Consider the following 19,023-nt stretch of genomic DNA (forward strand, 5'->3'; position numbering starts at 1 on the left):
AGGCCAGTGTTCGCACGGATCTAGATGTCAGCACGGCTTGGCCAGTGGCATTGTGTTCGCAGCAGGTGTTTCACGGCCGCACCGAGGCTACGAAAGGGGGTAATAAATACGGTACGTACTATCTGTAATGTGCATCTAGACAGCACAAGTTAACAATAACGTGAAAGCAATGAATCAAATATTGTTCCCAATTTGATGAAAAAATGAGTTATCTTATTTTTAAAGTTGGTACATTATAGCATCATGATTATGCGTGACCTCTAGCAGAAAAAGTTCCCTACATTGAGCTGAAAGAAGCTTTTTGCTCAGCCTATGGTATCGGCGGTACATCTATCGCGACCGTTTACTATATGTCCGCCTCGCGAATTTCTTAGAGAAATTTTCTGTCTAACCGACAGTCTCCGTTTCCATTCCAAGCAGGCACCAGCCACATTCATGGAGAATGGAACATGACGGCGCCGGAGTAGCAGATGGCCGGAGAGTTGAGTGCTACTGATCGAGGTACCTAGTAGTGCTTGTTAATACCATCGAAAGCGCAAAGATTTTGAAAAATCATTTCATACTGTGTCAATGCCCTTAGCATAAGTGGGAAAAGTGGCTATAGTCGATCGTGCCGTGTGTCTGTGACTTAAGCGAGCTGTGCTGTGCAAGGAAAAAAATATGTGTACATTAATCGCTCTTCACTGATTACGGAGAACGGCCTGCCGCTATCTTCTGGGTCTTTCAGTGTGGCAGCTTTCGCGCGCAGGCGGTTAAAAGATTTGTGTTAACACCTAAACATGTTTCTCTAGTCTTTCACTATTGCGAACACCGATGTTGTCGTTGGCAACTACGACAGGTTGTCAAAGATGTCAACGTTAAATTCTATCTGCGAACAACTGACGTTTGAGTGCCTCTTGAAGTGAGTTATCAACTCGGACGCTGCTTGTCACACTGGCATCACCCTTTGCACTACAATTATTACTACGACGAGAAATAATATCAAGAGGTGAGAGAGGACTCGTCAGTATTGATGGGCTATTTGACGCTCGCGGCAATAGCTTAACGAAGGCGGTAGTAAATCCTTGAATCTTGTGAACTACGCTATTCTGATATTAATATTAATTTTGATATTAACAACAACAATACAGAGAGAAATATAACAATAAAAGTCTTAAAATGCAGTGCGGTTTAGCTTTGTTTCCTGGCAGCGATTGAAAAGATTAATTCGGCAAGTCTTGCTATTATGGCTGTTGCTCCGTTTACTGTGCGCAATGGCATTTACCAGCGACCGACCAATATATTATATATGGGAAAGTTCATTTGCCAGAGTTCGAAGGCCGCCAGATTCATTCCGACCTTGGCGGTAGGACAATGACAAACCGATGTTTGCCTTGATCGTCAAAAAAGTAATCACTCCACCGCCAGACGTGAAGTATGGCAAATATAGTAGCATTAGCTTCTAGGTGTATTATGCAGCGAAGAAAAAAATTTCAGTTTAGCACACGTAAAAAAGTTAAAGCATTATGGAAAAAATTGCTTGATTCTATGAAAACACCATACGCAAAATGTCTATTCCGAGTTTATATGTAAGGTCCATTGAGCTTTTAAAAAAATTAATACAGCTTACTATCGAAAGAAACTAACCAGCCTCGTGGTTGACTCGTTTCTCATAGATTCGATCTGACGTTCGTTTTGCAGAGTACTCTTTCAGTCGTCACCACAGATGTTTTCTATATTATAATGTCTATCATCTGGCGGAAATGTCTATGCAGTGGCGATTCAGTATACTATAACCAGCTGAGGTGGACAGAACAAATTCTGCCCGTGCTCTTATACTGTTGACGTAACGTTTTTTCTAGAAGGATTTATTTGAATCGCACGTTCTGGTTGTTTTAAGGTCTCATGTAAATTAATGGCTGTGGGAATTTCTTGCGGTTTGCAGCCTCGGAGTTCGCGTCTGAAGAGAGAGTATTTATTCGGCAACATTTGCACAGATCTAGAAATTAATCTTTGGTACGATATGATTGGTACGGGCAAACTTGAGCAAAAATGAGTGTACATTAGTCTGAATTGAAAAAGACGAGACTTAAGAGGAAAACGTTTCTACAACGGGGGGGCTAATTCTTGCTGACCGTTTATATGTTGCCATTGTGCTATAGCGGTGCTACTCAAAAGAAAAACCCAAGTAGATTCAAATAATATTCAATAATACATATGAAATTTAAATAAAGTACATATGAAAGTAAAGAAAGTAAATAAAGTAAAGGTCGAGATACAGGTTTAGATGAAGATACAAGAGATTACAGAGTTAAAATAGGTGTATATATTGGGGTAGCTGTATGTGTCGTACTTAGCGTGACGCATTGCTTTTCAGCAGTTGATGCATCCGACAATGTCTTCTTTGCGAAAACACATTCTGTACAATGAGTGTATATCCTAACAAACAATCTCGAAGGTATTTGACTCTGTCCACAATTGTAAGATAAAAACTATTTTATTTTATATTGTTTGTGCGATACAACGCGCTTCAAAGCAGTGACCCCTGATTCTTTCATCTGGAACCTTAGTCATTTAAAGCTGCGCGCTGGTGGTAGTTTCACAGAAGATATATGATGTCGGTTAATTTAACTATTAGAATAAAGTGTTTGAAGACTATAGAATATGTATATATAGAATAAGTATTCGAAAATACTGGTCTGTATTTTGAACAGGAACACGTGGACTATTAAATATAATGTTCATGTACTTGTAGTTAATAGCGGTTAGCTGTTAACTGACCCCAGAACGGCTGAACTATGCTGCAGTGCACCTAACATATAGACATTGAGCTCTATCCCCGTGATGTGAAGTGTTTATGCATTCAATTTATGAACAGGTGAAATGGCCTAATTTCGAAACCGGATGCCGCTTTTCACGGTGAAGAGGGCCAGCCGTCCAAAGCAGTCCTCAGGGGTACTGGGGTAGTAATATACTAAAGTAGTACCGGACGTGAAAACTTGAAATATTAGAATAGATACTGTGCTCTACCATTATTAAATATTCTTCTGGGATTCAATAGAGTTTACCGTACCAAAATATATAATATATAATGTAATAGTTTCGCTAAATAGCTTTTCTCACGACCGAAAATCTCAGATCGTCCAGATATGTTCAGAGCCATTCGATCGTTGCTTAAATACTTGCGAAACGCAAGTATTAAGAACTGTCCATATTTTATGATCGAGGCGGTGACGTAGCGTAGTTTAGATAGCTTAGGCTAAGTTTATTGACTATTCTAATTGTCGTGGAACAGTGCAGCTACAATCGCTTCATAATGTCAAAAATAGTCATTCTATTTATTTAACAGCTATCTTTTTTGACTTATTTCTTTGACAAGTAATCTTGGATCCTGATAACAGTGGTATTACATTACCCAGCGTTGCTTAATAATCAAACGTACTATAAAACGACTTTTGCCTTGTATCGATTGATGCTTTGCATATTTGTACGTGATTTTTTCGGTTTTGCCTTCGTTTTTCTAGAATCATATTGTCACAAAGATAATGGAAGAATTACAACTAAAAAGCTATTAATCAGATTTTAATAAAAAATGCTGCTCTAGTCTGGGTTGTCTGTAAGGATGAAACGATTTGACAACAGTCCGATTTGGCCCTAGACGACGTTATAACGCAGATATTGAAATTCATTGGACTGAGGGCAAGACTTAACAAAGGCTCTATCTTTTTGAAAATTAGGAAATCAGGGATGCTGTTTAAGGGCACATTTGAATGGCGCAAACGACGTTTGGAGAATCCATTCGTCTGGCTTATTCGAACCCAGTAAAACGTCGCTGCCATGTTTCAGAAGAACGATGACGTATTCCTGTATGACGTATGACACACATATGGTGTGTTAACAACATTTCACTGAAAATTAACTGTCCGTCAATATAAAGTTTGTTATTCAAAAAAAAAGTTCGTTGAACCACCTACTCCGTTTTACTCTTTGATGTTAGGCTGTTTAGTACCTAAATATTACTCGAAGAGTTAACCTAAGAGAGAGAGTAGCGGTACTTATTTTGTAACTATCAGTTACCATCAAGGCTGTATCCAGCCCTGCGCAATTCTAGCGTGTATACAATAAATAAATATAAGACAGACCGCATCGGTAGTGCATCGAATACTATTTATTTATTTATTTACTTACTGAAGTGCGTCTGCACAAAAGATTTCAAGGCTACATATATAATGATATGGATTAAAGGATCAAGCGGAGCATCTAGAATCAAGTCTTGCATGCCGACACGTAGGAGACGCATAATCTGGTTTTTATAATTAGCTTCTGACCGGGTCACCCGTCCAAGGCGCGGCGGTTAGTTCATTATTTTTAGTTTAACAAGCGTACGAATAAATTATATCTAATATTCATGTTTTAATGCACAGTGACATAACTGCATGTGAAGAACAATTGGCCTAAGTTTTCTAACCACCGATAATGAAACTTCTCAGTAACCTGTTGACCTTTACACTCTTTTACTCTAGGCGCTTTTTTCATCCGTTCGCCCACCTGCTTATCACCTCTACAGGAATTAAATGTACAGGATAAATTTTTCTTTGATTGCTCTCTAATTCAGTGCTGTAATTGCGTTTGCTCGTCGTATATCCACAACTTACGGTGTGATCCAGATGTCCTCCGGAGTAAGTCGTCGATAGTGGCTAGTGACGTTTGACCAGTTATATATCGCTCCAGTCATAACCGTGGCGGATTAAGAAACCGTGCAACGTCATTAGCTGTTTACTATGTTGAGCCTTTTCGTATGAAAGGACTGCTACTCGTTAAATACGCATTTCGTAGCCAAGCGTAACCTTGATTTAAAGAAGAATGCACGGAAGTTGATAGCTAAGTTGATCGTATGAACACCGACTGTAATTGCCATAGAAACATATGCCCCTTTCCTTTAAGCTGATTACAGAAATTTTTTAGCTGTGATGGTGCCAGAAACGTGACATTGAGCTGTGGTAACATTTCTCCCTCCAGAAGCTAGGTTTTTCATTATTATTATAGAGAAGTTTCATGGGAACCGAATAAAGACATTAAATAATATTACACCTCTTGGAGCATAAAATATAAGCATATCTGTTGAAAATAGATTAAAATGTTTAGTAAGAAGCTTCCCCTTTTCGAAGCGATAAACGTTTTAGTTTGAGTTAGTTTATTTCTTAGATAAACATATATACTTATGTATAAAATAAGGGTAACTTATTACCTTCGCATATATATATATATATATATATATATATATATATATATATATATATATATAGGACAATAAGTTACCATGTTTTTAACTGGAAATATGGGAACAACAAATATCGACTGGTCAGGTGACATAGTTAGCTTGAAAGGGTGTCACTGTCAGAAAAATGTTGGCCCAATGGTCCATGGCCTGCCAACACAGTATATTACTGCTTCACCAGTGGCGACATGAGACAAGCAACATCGGTTATGGCGTTGCGATCGTAAATGGCAACGTAAAGCTAGCGAAGTTGTAAATCTGTGTTTTTTCTACAGGTACTTGCTGCACCTTAATGAAGTTGATCTCCAACAGATGCCGGAGAGCGCCATATGTGTCGAGGCTAGACGGAAAACTAAGGACAGTATATAAAGTAACATTTTCTTCTTTTACTGCAGAATACAGTTTTTCGGTAGTTCACTGACCGCTTCAGGGCGGACAGGCTCAAGGGCATTTTGATAACGATAGGTGACTAAAAAAATCTCGCGTACTTGTTGGCGACGTTTTCGCTTTGAACGCTTGAGTTATTGTTTACAAAATCAACTGTAACATGGTTATGATTTCACAAACGAATCTGACTCGTACATATATAGACATGTAAACCCTTGAACGACGAGTGGCTACTTGCGAACGCTGTCGAGTGCCTCGAGAGCATAATAGCGTAATATCACTCACTGCAGCCGAATAAGTGAATACTATTCAATGTGACTTAAAAGAAGTTAGTTGACACGAAAAGGTGTCAATGGATATATATACATATATGTATGATTTATTAATGGCAGGGTTTGTATAAACAACGCCTTTGCTTGACTAGCGAGTCTTTTAGGAAAATATTAACATCTTGTCGATTAATTTCTAATGAAATGGAGTTGGTTGGTCTTATCCGCTTCAAAGTACATCGATATCAATAGGAAAGATCTGAAGAATGCACACGTACATAACATCGTAGAACTAAGACTATAGCTTATATATATAACAACTTGTGTATTTCAGGTTAGAAAGACGCTAATTGCAATGTTGAAAAACTAACTTTAAGACGAATAGTAATCTATGTTGCCGTTTATAACGAACCTGTATAGCAATAGTTTTGAACTGCCAATCCCGCAAACTTCCTTAATCCTGATAACTTACATTTTTTGCGCGACCTATAATCAGAAAAGGTTTACAAGTGCACAATGTGACCTTGGCTGAGAAAAGGCAAGCCTTGCCATCGATAAAGAACATTTCAGAGCTCTAACAAAGGGAAAGCAGCACTATATTAAATAACGAAAGAAGGGACCACGATGTCTTCTATTTCATTAATTAAACACTATCTGAACACAATATCTCCCCCATCGGAATGTGTGCACATCTCTGCGCCATGTTAGTCTATCGAAAAAGTATTGACCGTGTTTATGGTTAGATGACTCAGTAATATATATTTCATGTATAGAATTGGTGTTATTTTAAACCTAATATTCGGCTTTAGATATGCTAACGTTATGAGAATGCATTTAGAATTCAGACTTGTTATAAAGTGTTCCATAAATGAGAGAAATATCTACAGAAATTTGTTATATTTTACAGTTTTATTAAGATAAAGGCACAACTACTAGCTAAGCCTATAAACAAATGATCTGTGCCGTTTCTAATCAAGTTAGGTTACCGGAAAAAAAAAGCCTAAAGATGGTTTTATCGTGTTCATTATGCGGATTTTCATGTGAAACACGTATACTTCTCATAGTGTTCAACCAAATGCAGAAGAAATCGATCGAATTATTCTGAAACCGATGCGCAAATCATGATATCACTGCTAGAAGAAGGCTATATTATGTGCTTGAGTTACTGTTGCCAAGCAAAGCGACCGAATTGAATAGCTACCGTCAGCAGCTGACAAGATTAACCATTGAAAGAAATTTCAGCTAGTCAACAGAAAGAGCGTCGTCTTTTGTCATGACATTGCTAGGCTACTGACAAAAATTCAAAGCACTTGGAGAGAAAATTTTCATAAGTTTGGACTCTTGCATTATCAGATCACCATCGGTTTCGGCATTTGCAGAGCTCCTTTAACGGTGTTAATTTAATTTCAATGTGTAAACGAAAAAATCACTTGTCATAGCTTTTTCGTCCAGAATTTTGCAGTGATGGGAATATCGTGCTATTGGCGAATAGCACGAATCTACAGTGAAAATGGTTCGTATTCAGTTTCGTAATAGTTAAAAAAATGTTTTCTTTAATTTTGGTTCTCAAACGGACAATACTTTGTCGATAATCCAGAACTTGCGTTTAATTGCGGACTTAAAAAAATATTAAATTAAACGATTGTAGATATAAATAACCTATGCACTATTACCTTTATTTGGAATGATATTTTTCACTGAAGATAGAAAGTGTTCTTGCCGGTAGGCTCCTCTCCTCTTTACTTACCTAGATCATATTATTTCGGATTACACAAAAACTACAAAACAAGCTAATCGGTTTAATATGCCCGTTTTTTCGTACAATCTGTTCTGAATCCAGCTTCTATCATGATTTGGAATGCATTATTCTACTAACAGGTAGAAAACTAAGCGTGAAATTAGGTCTAAATTTTAAATTTTACAATATAGGAACAGTGGCTGTCATTCATAAAACAATTAAATTTGATAAGGTCATCCAAAGAGCTTGCAACTTCAACACGCGCTCTCTTAATGAAACCCAATTACCATAGTCTTATGTACAGAGGACGGATAAGCTGGTTGTTAGTGTAAATGGTTTCTTTTTGGGGTGTATTGAATAACTTTCATTCTTATCGAGACAGGTTTTAGGAGCAGCATTAAAGTTACTGCTAGATATTCACAACTGCTTTAATGAACACTAAAATCTAACAGAGTAGTACCAAGTTGAGATAATCAAAATAATTCGTTTTGGTTAAATTATATTGCAAACTGCTAAATGCTGGCTTGCGTGGCGTTAGCTCGTAAGAACGTGCGTATTAAAGGCTAGACATTTTTCTGCTCCTAGCGTTGTCCTATATCAGATAGTCGTAAAATGTTAAACGACTAATTTTGAACTAATTTAGCACAATAATAATTAAATTTGATTTTGTCAAATAACATAACGTTGATTCTGCCTCATTAGGATGTGGTGCTTAAGTTTCAAAATTGGTACTAACGAACGTCGATTAAATTTATTCAGATCTGTTGCTTGTAGATTCTGTTTGCCTCTCATATGTAATTATTGGGGATATTTTTGTCAGAGTAGGCTTTTTGGTTTTTTTTTTTCAAAAATGGTAGGAAGTCTAGTTTCGGGCTATGGGCGAAGACTGTTTTTTAAATGTGAGATTAATTCATAAACAAGTTTATGTATACGTAATCATCGAATTCTATTTGCTATGGATTTTCTGTTCTTAGATTAGATACGGGGGAGCAATGCCTGTCGTTGGTTCGCACGTAGATGCTACCATCTATGATAAGGTTATGCATCAAGAAGTTCTGTGACCGTTAGCCGGTTAATCATATATCTTCTCAGAAATTAAGTTGATTATACCAGAAATATTGTGCACTGAAATGTGCGTCCGCCTGAACGTATAGGTCGTGCGGTAGTCGTCTAGGTTATAGCTAGATAATTAATGGGTGTACAAGGGTGCATATCGTCAACAAATCTACACATTTATCGTAAAGCCAGCATCTTAGGAAATGTTTAGTGCCTAAACAAACTATACCTCCTATATGCTCGTTTGTTAAGTCCATTGCTAAATCAATAGGAGCGGCCATACCGCCGACTAGAAACCGGCGTTTCTAATTAACACGTCAATGACTTATAGAAATGGCTATGGATTCAACTAAATCTAGCGCTAGAAACGCTAACATCATGTTCCCGACTAATCTCATCCAGTCGCTCGAACTCATTATCTATCGACTGTCCCATTAAAAGTAATAGACTAGCAATTGGTTTGTCGTCATACATGCGAGGGACAGTGCCTGTCAGCACGGTACGGTTCCAGCCAGCTATGCTATATATTTGAGTTCACATATGAAAGTAGATTTAGTGCAGAGTAGAGACTGGTGCAGGGATTCAAACTGTTGAGTTAGTCGAACCTTAGTGATTGTTTACTCAATGTCCTGTTGTGTGGTCACCAATTTCTTGATACCAACAGATTAGCTGTGTGTATGTAGTCTTGTACAGCCTTAAACGAGTTCGTCTTGAAAATGACACATTTTGTAAACATGTCCCTTTCACTAATTGGTTAATCAATCGAATATTCCTGGCGGAATTCTATCCAATTGATAATGGTGTACTCAATGACAGATCAGTTTGCTGCGGAGAAATAAATTCAAAGGTTCGTAATTCCGTCATTATTTGGTATTAGTGACTTCATTCACGAAGTAGAGATGTGAGAGTCCTATTTGCATTTGCCTCTTCCTATGAGTTTTCTAATAAAAACGCACGTATCTCTACATGTATGTTCTAATGTCTGGTATTTAATTTTAAGTTGACCTTTTGATGCGCTTATTTATCTCATTGATAACAGAAAGAATTTCGCTATTCAGGGACAGCAGATCGCTGATTCATCAACCTCATATTTCGCTCATAGTGTACCTAGTACTTACATAGTACTTAGTAGCCGCTTAGTGAAAAGAGAAAGTTTCATAGTAATACTATAGTATTATTTAACTTTCCTGATCTAACTACTTATCCCAGTGTCGTGCGAACTGTGCGCCATCTGAGGTGATTTCGCTAAAGATCAATGTCACCCGTTTTTCCTGGCTGACCTCTCAATGTTAAAAACTCTAGTTTTACAATGTCTCGTAATATTTCTTACGTTAACTCTCTTGTCACTTTGGTAACCTTTATTTTTTAAAACAGTCATTCGAATGGTGATAACAAAATGGCCCTTCGGGCAGTCTCACTTGGCCTTGCTCGCTTCCCAGTATTGATAATAACTCGAATCAGTCGCCGGCTCACAAGGCGGTGCGCAATTTCTTGTCCAATCATAGACAAATGAAACAATTGTCAGATTATGTAAGAACTGACACAAATGACACTCTTTCGTCCATTCAGCCATACTGATATGTATGAGTACCATGAAAAAAGACGACGGATCATGTGCGACGTTGGCCGCGGACTATGTTCGGCCAGAGTTTTTGTTTTTAAGCCTTTTTGCTTCTTCTGGTTTCTCTACGTTTACTAGAACATCGAGTCACCGATGCTGATCGATTCGTCCTTTCTGGCGGCGTTGTGAATGAACAGATCGGGTAAAAAAAAGCCCTTACGAAAGATAACACGATCCGATTGCGACATTTTACCTTTTTGTCGCAGGTTACCAAACTCATTCTGCTCGTCGCAATTGACCAACAGTTTTCTTTCTACAAAATACATGCTATACGAGTTCGTATCTGTCTCACGACGTGATTCAAACAGTCTTTAACGGTGGGGTGCTTAGTTCCCCAACGCTAGGGATTTGCTGATTTCGTTACACGATAATATGCTTCTACGATGACTTCTTTATAACAATATTAGGTCAAAGGGCTTTCGGGGCGTAACGCGTTTACGCGACGATTTACGATAAGGGTTTGCTCACTAGGATGGCTCTGTTTACTCGCCGTCGTACAAGCCCGCCTGAGATACGGATATAGAATTAGAGACGTGACACATGAACTTTTTTCATCAAAAGAGTTGGCTTATACTGAGTGTGTGCCATTTGCTCAAAGAAAATACACGTTTAGAGTTTAGACGAGATAGTTTTATTGCCTGGTTTTTCCAGAGGTTGACAGATTGCCATGTTTAGATACGAGAATGCAGATAGCTTCATGCAGACTAAGCATATTTATCGAACCTATGCTAAGGCGTTTACGTTGCTGTCATGCAATATAAATGATGTTGCTTAAAATTGCCTCGAAGTATAGTGTACCTGGGTGACCTCTTATCTCCGATAGACGTACAGTATATGTTAATGTATACAATATACAAATACAAATGATATTATCCTATCTAAAGGTCTAGATTATTATCAAGACAAAAATCGATGTAAAAAAATTATCTGAATTGTAATTGACCGCGCTTAGCCCGAATTATAGCAAACGAAGGTAGGTACAACCTTAATCTGCACGATATAGTTTAATAATAAAATTTGAGTTAAAATTCGCATACGTATTTTAGATCTTATATTATGTCTTCATACTTTTTCTTTGCTTATCTCCGGGGTTTACTCTAGCAGTAACGGTATTACGAAAAGCTTTAATATACAACTGATACTTTGACGCTAATTTTTTTGTATCGCATTATGAATAGATGTCCTAGCCTATGCTACCTGATCAATCCACACATGTCACAGCTTGATATTTCACTGCACTATCATTTTTTATCGCTTTTTCGCGTATCAAAAGAATCTAGATGAAATCCATATGAGTATGATTTAAGTTTTTCTTGTTAGTGTTAACTGACACTTTACTTTGCCCCATTTTATTTTTCAGGTGGCTCAGTGTTGTCTGAGGTGCTTGAACTATCGCAACGCCAGTAAGTTAACCCTTATTAGAGGTAACGATGAGTTCGTCCGAGCCCACCCAGCAACTTTCCGGCTCGAGTCCGCCAACGTCCAGATCGGCGCGAGATGCTAAAGCAATTCGCAAAAGCTTCAAAGATGAAGACGATGCATACTTCAGCGAAAAGATTGCGGTGCCGTCCGCCAGCAAAACCTATGTTAGTAATTAGGTGGCTACACCAGGGTCTTTCGTATCAGTTATGTAGTTCTGAGAGAAAGAAAGGTAATGTCCTGCCTCAAAGAAAAGGCAAGACTCACGTGATTCAAAAGGCTTGTATGTTAATTAAAGCAGTTCCACAGGGGAAACGTCATCGTTAACAAAAGCGCCCAGTATTAAATAGCTGGAGCTATCGAAAAAACAAATCGTACGTCAATACCGTAAGCTCTTCATGAGGAAAAGTTTCTTTTCTAATAGTTAAGATATTGTCTCATAGGCATGCATTAGCGAAATTTCACTGTTTTCAATGCACCACTTGCCAAAACAGAATATTATTAAATACTTTGTAGCTCTCTCACATCGTCAAGTTTTTGTTGACAAAATGCAATAACTGTATTATGCAATAATACCGGGTTACATACTCGATTTAAAATGAAACATTTCATTGCTCTAGCTTATTTGAGCTAAAAAATACGACACTTGAAAGTGATACTTGTGTTCACTAGTAATATTCGCCTTCAGACGCCCGTAATCGTGACGATAGGCCACTTGGCTTCTTGTGCCGCAAGCCGTAGATTATAATAGAAGACAAAAGACTCCTCAGGTCTGGGCGAACTTAGGAGTGGCGCAGAATGACCTAGGATAGCACACATGATGACTCGAGCACATAAATTTGGCCTGCATTTCCAGTATCTCAGGGTCTCGCCAATTGAAGATGACTTTTGAAAAAAGATTTAATTGCATAAGATCCTATCGCTTTTTTCGTTGCTTAGTAATGGTTCTCGCTGCCCTTTTTTTCTTTCACATCTGTCATAATACCTACAACGAATAAAAAAGGTACCCGCGACCTGTTTGTCCAAGACAGTTATTTCAACTATTGTCCTCTAAAAAATTGCTCAGTTGAAGTGAGAGATTTCAATGCTACCATTTGTGTCTGATTCTGAAACCTGAATTTTCGATTAAGGCCTTTTAGTAGTTGTGGTAAATGAATGAAGACAAATTATGAAGAACAGAACTGCTTTTTGACCAGAATTAACTATCACTAACTTCTAGCTAATATCACTAATGAAAGCCTATTTACTAAGTATAATTCTTCATTCATCAGATTCATTCACCATCTTAAATTCAGTTAGCCATCGTATGCGAGCAATGATGCACGTCTGAACAGATTTGCCAAGATGGCAGCATACAGAAGCATGACATATCTAGTATTTTAAGAAGTTCTTATAAGAAATTAGCGCACCAGGGTCGTTAATTGATAAAAATAATTAAACAACTATATTAGTAAAGGCGTAATAGAACAACTGCGTTGGCTTATCTTTACATATTTAAAGTAAACCACCTATGACTCTCGCCTCTAAGTCTGCCTCATTGCGCTGGACGTGATCGCATTTTCTTCGTAACCTTAATTAAAAAAAAAAACTGGTTTAGATGAGCACGGGCAGTTCAGAAATTTGCAGCTACATGATAGACATAAAAATGTCTTTGAGTAATTTTGACAATTACTGTTAGCGTAAGTATTCCAGTGCTGAAAAGTTGGGATTTAGTATTAAAAACTTACTTTTTTATTATTTACTTTTAATAAAAATAGATACAATGCTCAAAAAATTCGAAATTTCATAAAGAATATGTGCTGAAGAACTGCGTTTCGATAGTTGGCGTTCATTTTTGATGATTTCAATCAAGTAAGACTATTATAGTGGGTAATACAGCACTTGTATTTTTTAGGCGGGTTATCTGAACACAATTCTGTAAATAAGAATCAAATGATCTGCTGTTCTAACTATAGCGGGGAATATTATAAAGAAGATCGGCTGATTAGTTAATTCTTCAGCTCGCGTATCCTTTTGATTTTGTTCTATTGAATTCTCAGTTATTGAGAGAACTATGTTCTGCTACCGCTCAGACACTCACTAATTTTCCAAGAAACATAAAATGGATGAATAGTTATCGGGCGTCTAAAAAGACTGTTTTTAAAGAATCACAAGAAAGAATATATGTTAAAAAAACACACATATGACGATCGAATGGTGACAGAGGGTGATGTACATTGTGGCAAAGCAAATGAAGCTGTGCAATATTTATTTTTAATGGCAAAATGCAGGGCAAACACTTTCGTTAACCTTAAGGATTAATATGATTTTCTAGTAATTGACCCTACTAGTGGTCTGCTTCGTTTTCAGGAATGGTTCAGTTGGCGGAAACTGTGGGCCTTCACAGGTCCAGGTTTCCTGATGTCCATAGCGTATCTCGACCCGGGCAACATCGAATCGGATCTGCAATCAGGAGCTGTCGCCAGCTATAAGGTGAGCAAAATTAATTCAATTTCATTGATAACACTGAATTTCTTACTAAAAAGAAGTAAAAACATACGAATAGTGAGTGTGATGTACTATTATTAGGTGGGGTCCAAATTTCGGTTCATGCGATATTTTTAAAGCGAAACACTTGAGTTCCAATAATTATATATGTTGTAGAAGTATGCCGTGTTCAGCTACCTCTGTTGGGTATTCGTTATGAAGTCTGTATCTACGGTTAGAGCAAGCCTCATTCTATATAGGCCTAACAAGTATCGTGATTGGAATTCTTTAAGAAAAGTATCTTTTTGCACCTGTCTAGCTTATTTTAAGTAGTACCTTATACGTAACTTAAATCTAGAGGAGCGCATGCCCCGCTTGAAAGAACCTAATAATAGTTATAATATATAGTATTATTTTTGTGCATATTCAATAGCCGCTTAATTACTATCATTATTAAAAAAAAAGATTTTTCTCGTGTTGCGCATTTGTTTCTTATGATCTAATAGCGCATAAGATTAGTATGTTCATAACATGAGCTTAGGCAGCGTATTTTCGTCTGTTCTAATTGTGAACGATTGCAGTTGCTATGGGTCCTATTTACTGCAACAATATTCGGCCTAATGATGCAGCGTCTTGCGGCCCGCCTTGGAGTCGTAAGTGGCCACCACCTCGCTGAAGTTTGCCGACTCAGGTGGGTCACAAAACAACCCCGCTTTCTTTTTTACGGGGTATAAAAAAGAACGACTTTCTACTATTTAGCAATGGACAAACATGATATAGTTTAAGATGCCCTTTTACGTTCTCCTTTTTGATCACGTTGATAACCCATTTTTTAGCGAAACCGAACCACGGAGTGGCAGGCAAAGTTGTTCATGTATCAACTGCTCTTATCGCTGCCTCACATGTCCTCTTTGTTTCTTTATTCATGGGCAGGTACCCTAAGTATCCTCGGTATCTCCTCTGGATCCTCGTCGAAATAGCCGTAGTCGGCAGTGACATGCAAGAGGTTATCGGAACATCAATCGCCTTGTTCCTGATCAGTGACGGAGGGTAGTGTCAGAAATATTTGCTATAAATTGATTCGATTATTCCAACTTTGACAAACAATCATGAATCTCTGCTTATTAAGGTTTGTTTACAGGTGTATTTTAGACAAGTGCAAATAGGAAGCTATTTATTGTAAAGACTGAAGCTAATCTTCTAGTGTATAGTTGTAATTTTTTATTACTAAGTTGGCTGATCAAATAGACTAGTAACTTTTAAATATCTTAATCCAGTAAAAGAAAAATATATGCGGACATTTGCCAGTCATGAACGATCATAGAAGCTGACATTTTCTAATTTCCTGGTGTTTCAGTATCCAGGTTTACTGGGGAGTGATTATCACGATTTGTGATACGTTCACGTTCTTGCTACTGGACAAATATGGCTTGCGGAAACTTGAATGTGTGTTTTTGACACTTATCACAATTATGGCGGGAACATTCGGTTACGAGTATGTTACGGTGGCTCCCCCTCAAAGTGAGGTTATCAAAGGACTTTTCATTCCATGGTGTGAGAGTTGTAATTACGACGTACTTCAGCAGGCTGTCGGTAAGTAATGCTGCGTCACTTGCCCTCATACATATTCATTAAATACATGCGGCCATCGCTGGTTCGAATTTCGGCATTGACAAATGACTACTAAGTTATATTGTTATGATGCTGCTTAATAAAGTTGTCGGAAAAAGCCCAGATAGGTCCAGCAAAACCACTTTGAGGGAATGCCTAGCGGCCTGAGTATCGAACGTGAAAATACCAAACAAACATATATACATTTATCAAATAGTAAACGAATAGGTTTTTTGCCTTGATGACATTTGTGGATAAGCCTTTCTCAAATTAGATATGGTTAAAGCCATATAGTTTCCCGATCGAGCTTTTGTGTGCTTCCTATACCTATAATTATCTTGGCTTTTGTTTGAGTTATCGTGTATAGACAAACGCACTTGTTGCTTATATTCACAGCACTAATATCATCCCGTTGTCTTTGCTCATCTTTAATGTTTTGCTTATGCGCAGGTATTATCGGGGCTGTCATTATGCCCCATAACCTCTACCTGCATTCGGCATTGGTCAAATCACGAAAAATCGATCGTCGCGACAAGCACAGTGTATCCGAGGCCAATAAATACTACTTCATCGAAAGTTCTATTGCGCTTCTGGTCTCATTCATCATTAACATTTTTGTTGTATCCGTCTTCGCGCAGGGCCTTTACGGAAAAACCAATGCGGATATCGTAAGTGGCAGATACTGTAGATTTACGTCGGTTCAAAATGCTCGAAATAGCGATTCTAGATACTTTTGCTGTATATGTTATACTATGGAATATTTACACGCACTTGTTAGCTTCAAGGCAGAGTTGTCCAAGACCATGATATAAAGGATCAGTTTGTGCGGAAATATCCAAAATACGAACTGACTTTTGTAAAATAGAAACCACACGTTTAATCTGACTGTTCCTTTTTTCCAGAATGACCTCTGCATGAATTCAACATTACAGTATAAGAAGGATGTCTTCAAGAAGGACGATAAACCTGTACATATAAACATTTACAAGGCTGGAATCTATCTTGGATGTCAGTTCGGTCTTGGCCCTTTGATGATCTGGGCAATTGGAATATTCGCCGCTGGCCAAAGCTCAACAATGACTGGGACTTACTCTGGCCAGTTTATCATGGAGGTAAGTTTGTTAAATTGCATTCGTTGAAATATCACCATTTATAATAGAGTGAAACACGTACTATTATAAAGTGAAACAGATCTATCTAAGTGGGGCTCAAATCATGTCAGCATGTTTAATTTTATAGCAGACATAGTGATTTGCAGATGCTGTGGTTCTAATGATTAACTGGTACAAGACGAAGCAATGACTTTGCCGTATTGTGTTTTTGTTATACAGGGCTTCCTTAACCTCAATATTCAACGCTGGCTTCGAGTGCTTATTACCCGAACAATCGCCATTGGACCAACGCTTCTGGTCTCGTTGGTCGGTCTTCATCCGCCACTAACTTTAAAGTTTTTTTCTATATATAGCTTCTTTTATTCGAATAAGTTATGTGTGGTCGGCAAGACTTGAATTGATTTTTACATGTTTCTTATAAAATGTTCAAGAATCGTATGTGTACAAAGTCTGCCTCTAGTCACATTTTGTATAAGAATATAATCACAAGCTATTCTTCAGCTGTATTATTGAATAGTAGATGAGCGATGTCTGGTTTTTGTTTCCGGTGGCTGCTTTGTTAGCTTTTTCTGTTATGATCTGTACATTTGAACTTCGTTTGATACAGATTGGCGATATTAATCAGCTATCGTCCATGAACGACCTTCTGAATGCGCTGATGTCCCTACAGTTGCCATTTGCTCTAATCCCTTGTATTACATTCGTATGCCATGATGGCATAATGGGAGATTTCAAAAGCGGAAAGTAAGTTGCATGTTTTACATCGTGCTCATTTTTAATATCTATCCGTTGTTAAGGGTCATCTCTGTTTCAAAATAACATGAAGGTGGTGAACATCAAGTTCACCCTTTACACATATGTAAGTGGTAAAAGTTAATGTAGGTGCCTAATATTTACCAAAAAATGTCTAGCATTTAGCTCATTGGACAACGAAACGCAGAACTCTAGTATTGTTGCTTTATTTTGAACAAGTGTTGAATATATTAATTATAGTTTGAAGATGAAAACGTATTGTACTTATTAGATTGTTAATGCTATACCTAGATACCTTAATAACCCTTCACGTTATTTATTTGCAGGGTGATCAAGTCATTCTCCTCGGTTTTGTTGATACTTGTCATCGGAATCGATTTATATTTCGTTAGCTTTTTGGTGTCGGATAAATTGACTCAGAACTGGTTCGTCTACGTACTTACAGCCATTTTTGTCGTCTTCTATATTGGCTTCATTCTCTACTTAGCGGGTTGTCTGCTCGTTGTTTTTGGCGTCACCGCGCTCACGTCGATACCAGTAGGTGTTCTAAGAGTGACTTATGTTCTGAAAACTTCTATGTGGGAAAAGTGTTAGCTTTTATCACATCGTTGGGCCGGCCGAGTTTGAGCCGGTAATAAAAAAATGGATAAGAATTTCTCATGTGTTAGGCAAACATGACCCGCTACATAAAACAACTGAGATGGATTTTTTTTGGCAAATCTATGGATTGTCATATTAGATATTACTACTTCACTTGTTTGCCAACACCAAAATAACAAATATTGTTTCTTACTGCCTAAAAAAGTTCAGTATTTCTAATATATATTATATATATATATATATATATATATATATATGTTGCTCGTTTGTTTCAAACTTAACCAGTGCGTGGGACAGTATCTGAAGTTAAATGATCCTGAACAGATTGCACTTACTGGATTGAGCGGAGGTAGCAGTGATGACACGATCGACTCCGGTAAGTTCCCGCTATTTCAAGCCATGTTTGTTTCTAAGCAAGTTTAAGTCTTATGAAGTTTGGATTGAGGTCTATAAAACGATATTGCAATGATCCTTACCCGTAGACTGTAGATATACCTTGCATTGATAGAAACTGCTTCATTCCGCTCATTGTCACACAACGAGTGAATCGTTGAGGCGCGCCTAGTAACGTGGCCTAGTGTTTAAGATAACTCTGCATTCAACGCGTCGGACAGTTAGTGAACTAAAGGACCGTACGCCTGAGCGCAAATAGGATTTTGCTGGCGTCGTCCTAAAATTCTATGCTACAACGACGTTGCATGTTGCCGTCAGTCCATTCGTAGTTCTGCTTCCGC

General features: G+C 37.8%; 1 protein-coding gene across 19 annotated transcripts in view; it reads left to right on the top strand.

Moving 5' to 3' along the window:
• The window catches only part of Mvl (solute carrier family member malvolio), a 26,769-nt gene continuing 7,746 nt past the window's right edge, over nt 1-19,023 (top strand). For 5 of the 19 annotated variants that reach the window (XR_015320786.1, XR_015320784.1, XR_015320785.1 and 2 more), the window contains exons 1-12: nt 361-988; nt 11,689-11,914; nt 14,097-14,219; nt 14,795-14,904; nt 15,147-15,263; nt 15,571-15,806; nt 16,275-16,492; nt 16,727-16,936; nt 17,156-17,242; nt 17,544-17,680; nt 18,016-18,226; nt 18,575-18,665. Coding sequence is in view for 13 of the 19 variants with exons in the window: in XM_022791219.2 (XP_022646954.1) it covers nt 11,759-11,914; nt 14,097-14,219; nt 14,795-14,904; nt 15,147-15,263; nt 15,571-15,806; nt 16,275-16,492; nt 16,727-16,936; nt 17,156-17,242; nt 17,544-17,680; nt 18,016-18,226; nt 18,575-18,665 (1,696 nt within the window). In the remaining 6 variants the exon portion in view is untranslated. Of the gene's footprint in view, nt 112-358; nt 989-5,532; nt 5,628-5,649; nt 7,427-7,477; nt 9,555-9,582; nt 11,302-11,688; nt 11,915-14,096; nt 14,220-14,794; nt 14,905-15,146; nt 15,264-15,570; nt 15,807-16,274; nt 16,493-16,726; nt 16,937-17,155; nt 17,243-17,543; nt 17,681-18,015; nt 18,227-18,546; nt 18,666-19,023 lie in introns of those variants that run through there. The other 14 variants (XR_015320782.1, XR_015320783.1, XR_015320780.1 and 11 more) reach the window with 10 other exon arrangements.

The sequence above is a fragment of the Varroa destructor genome, unplaced genomic scaffold (assembly GCF_002443255.2).
Source record: "Varroa destructor unplaced genomic scaffold, Vdes_3.0 BEIS01000002.1, whole genome shotgun sequence".
In the NCBI taxonomy this organism is placed as follows: Eukaryota; Metazoa; Arthropoda; class Arachnida; order Mesostigmata; family Varroidae; genus Varroa; species Varroa destructor.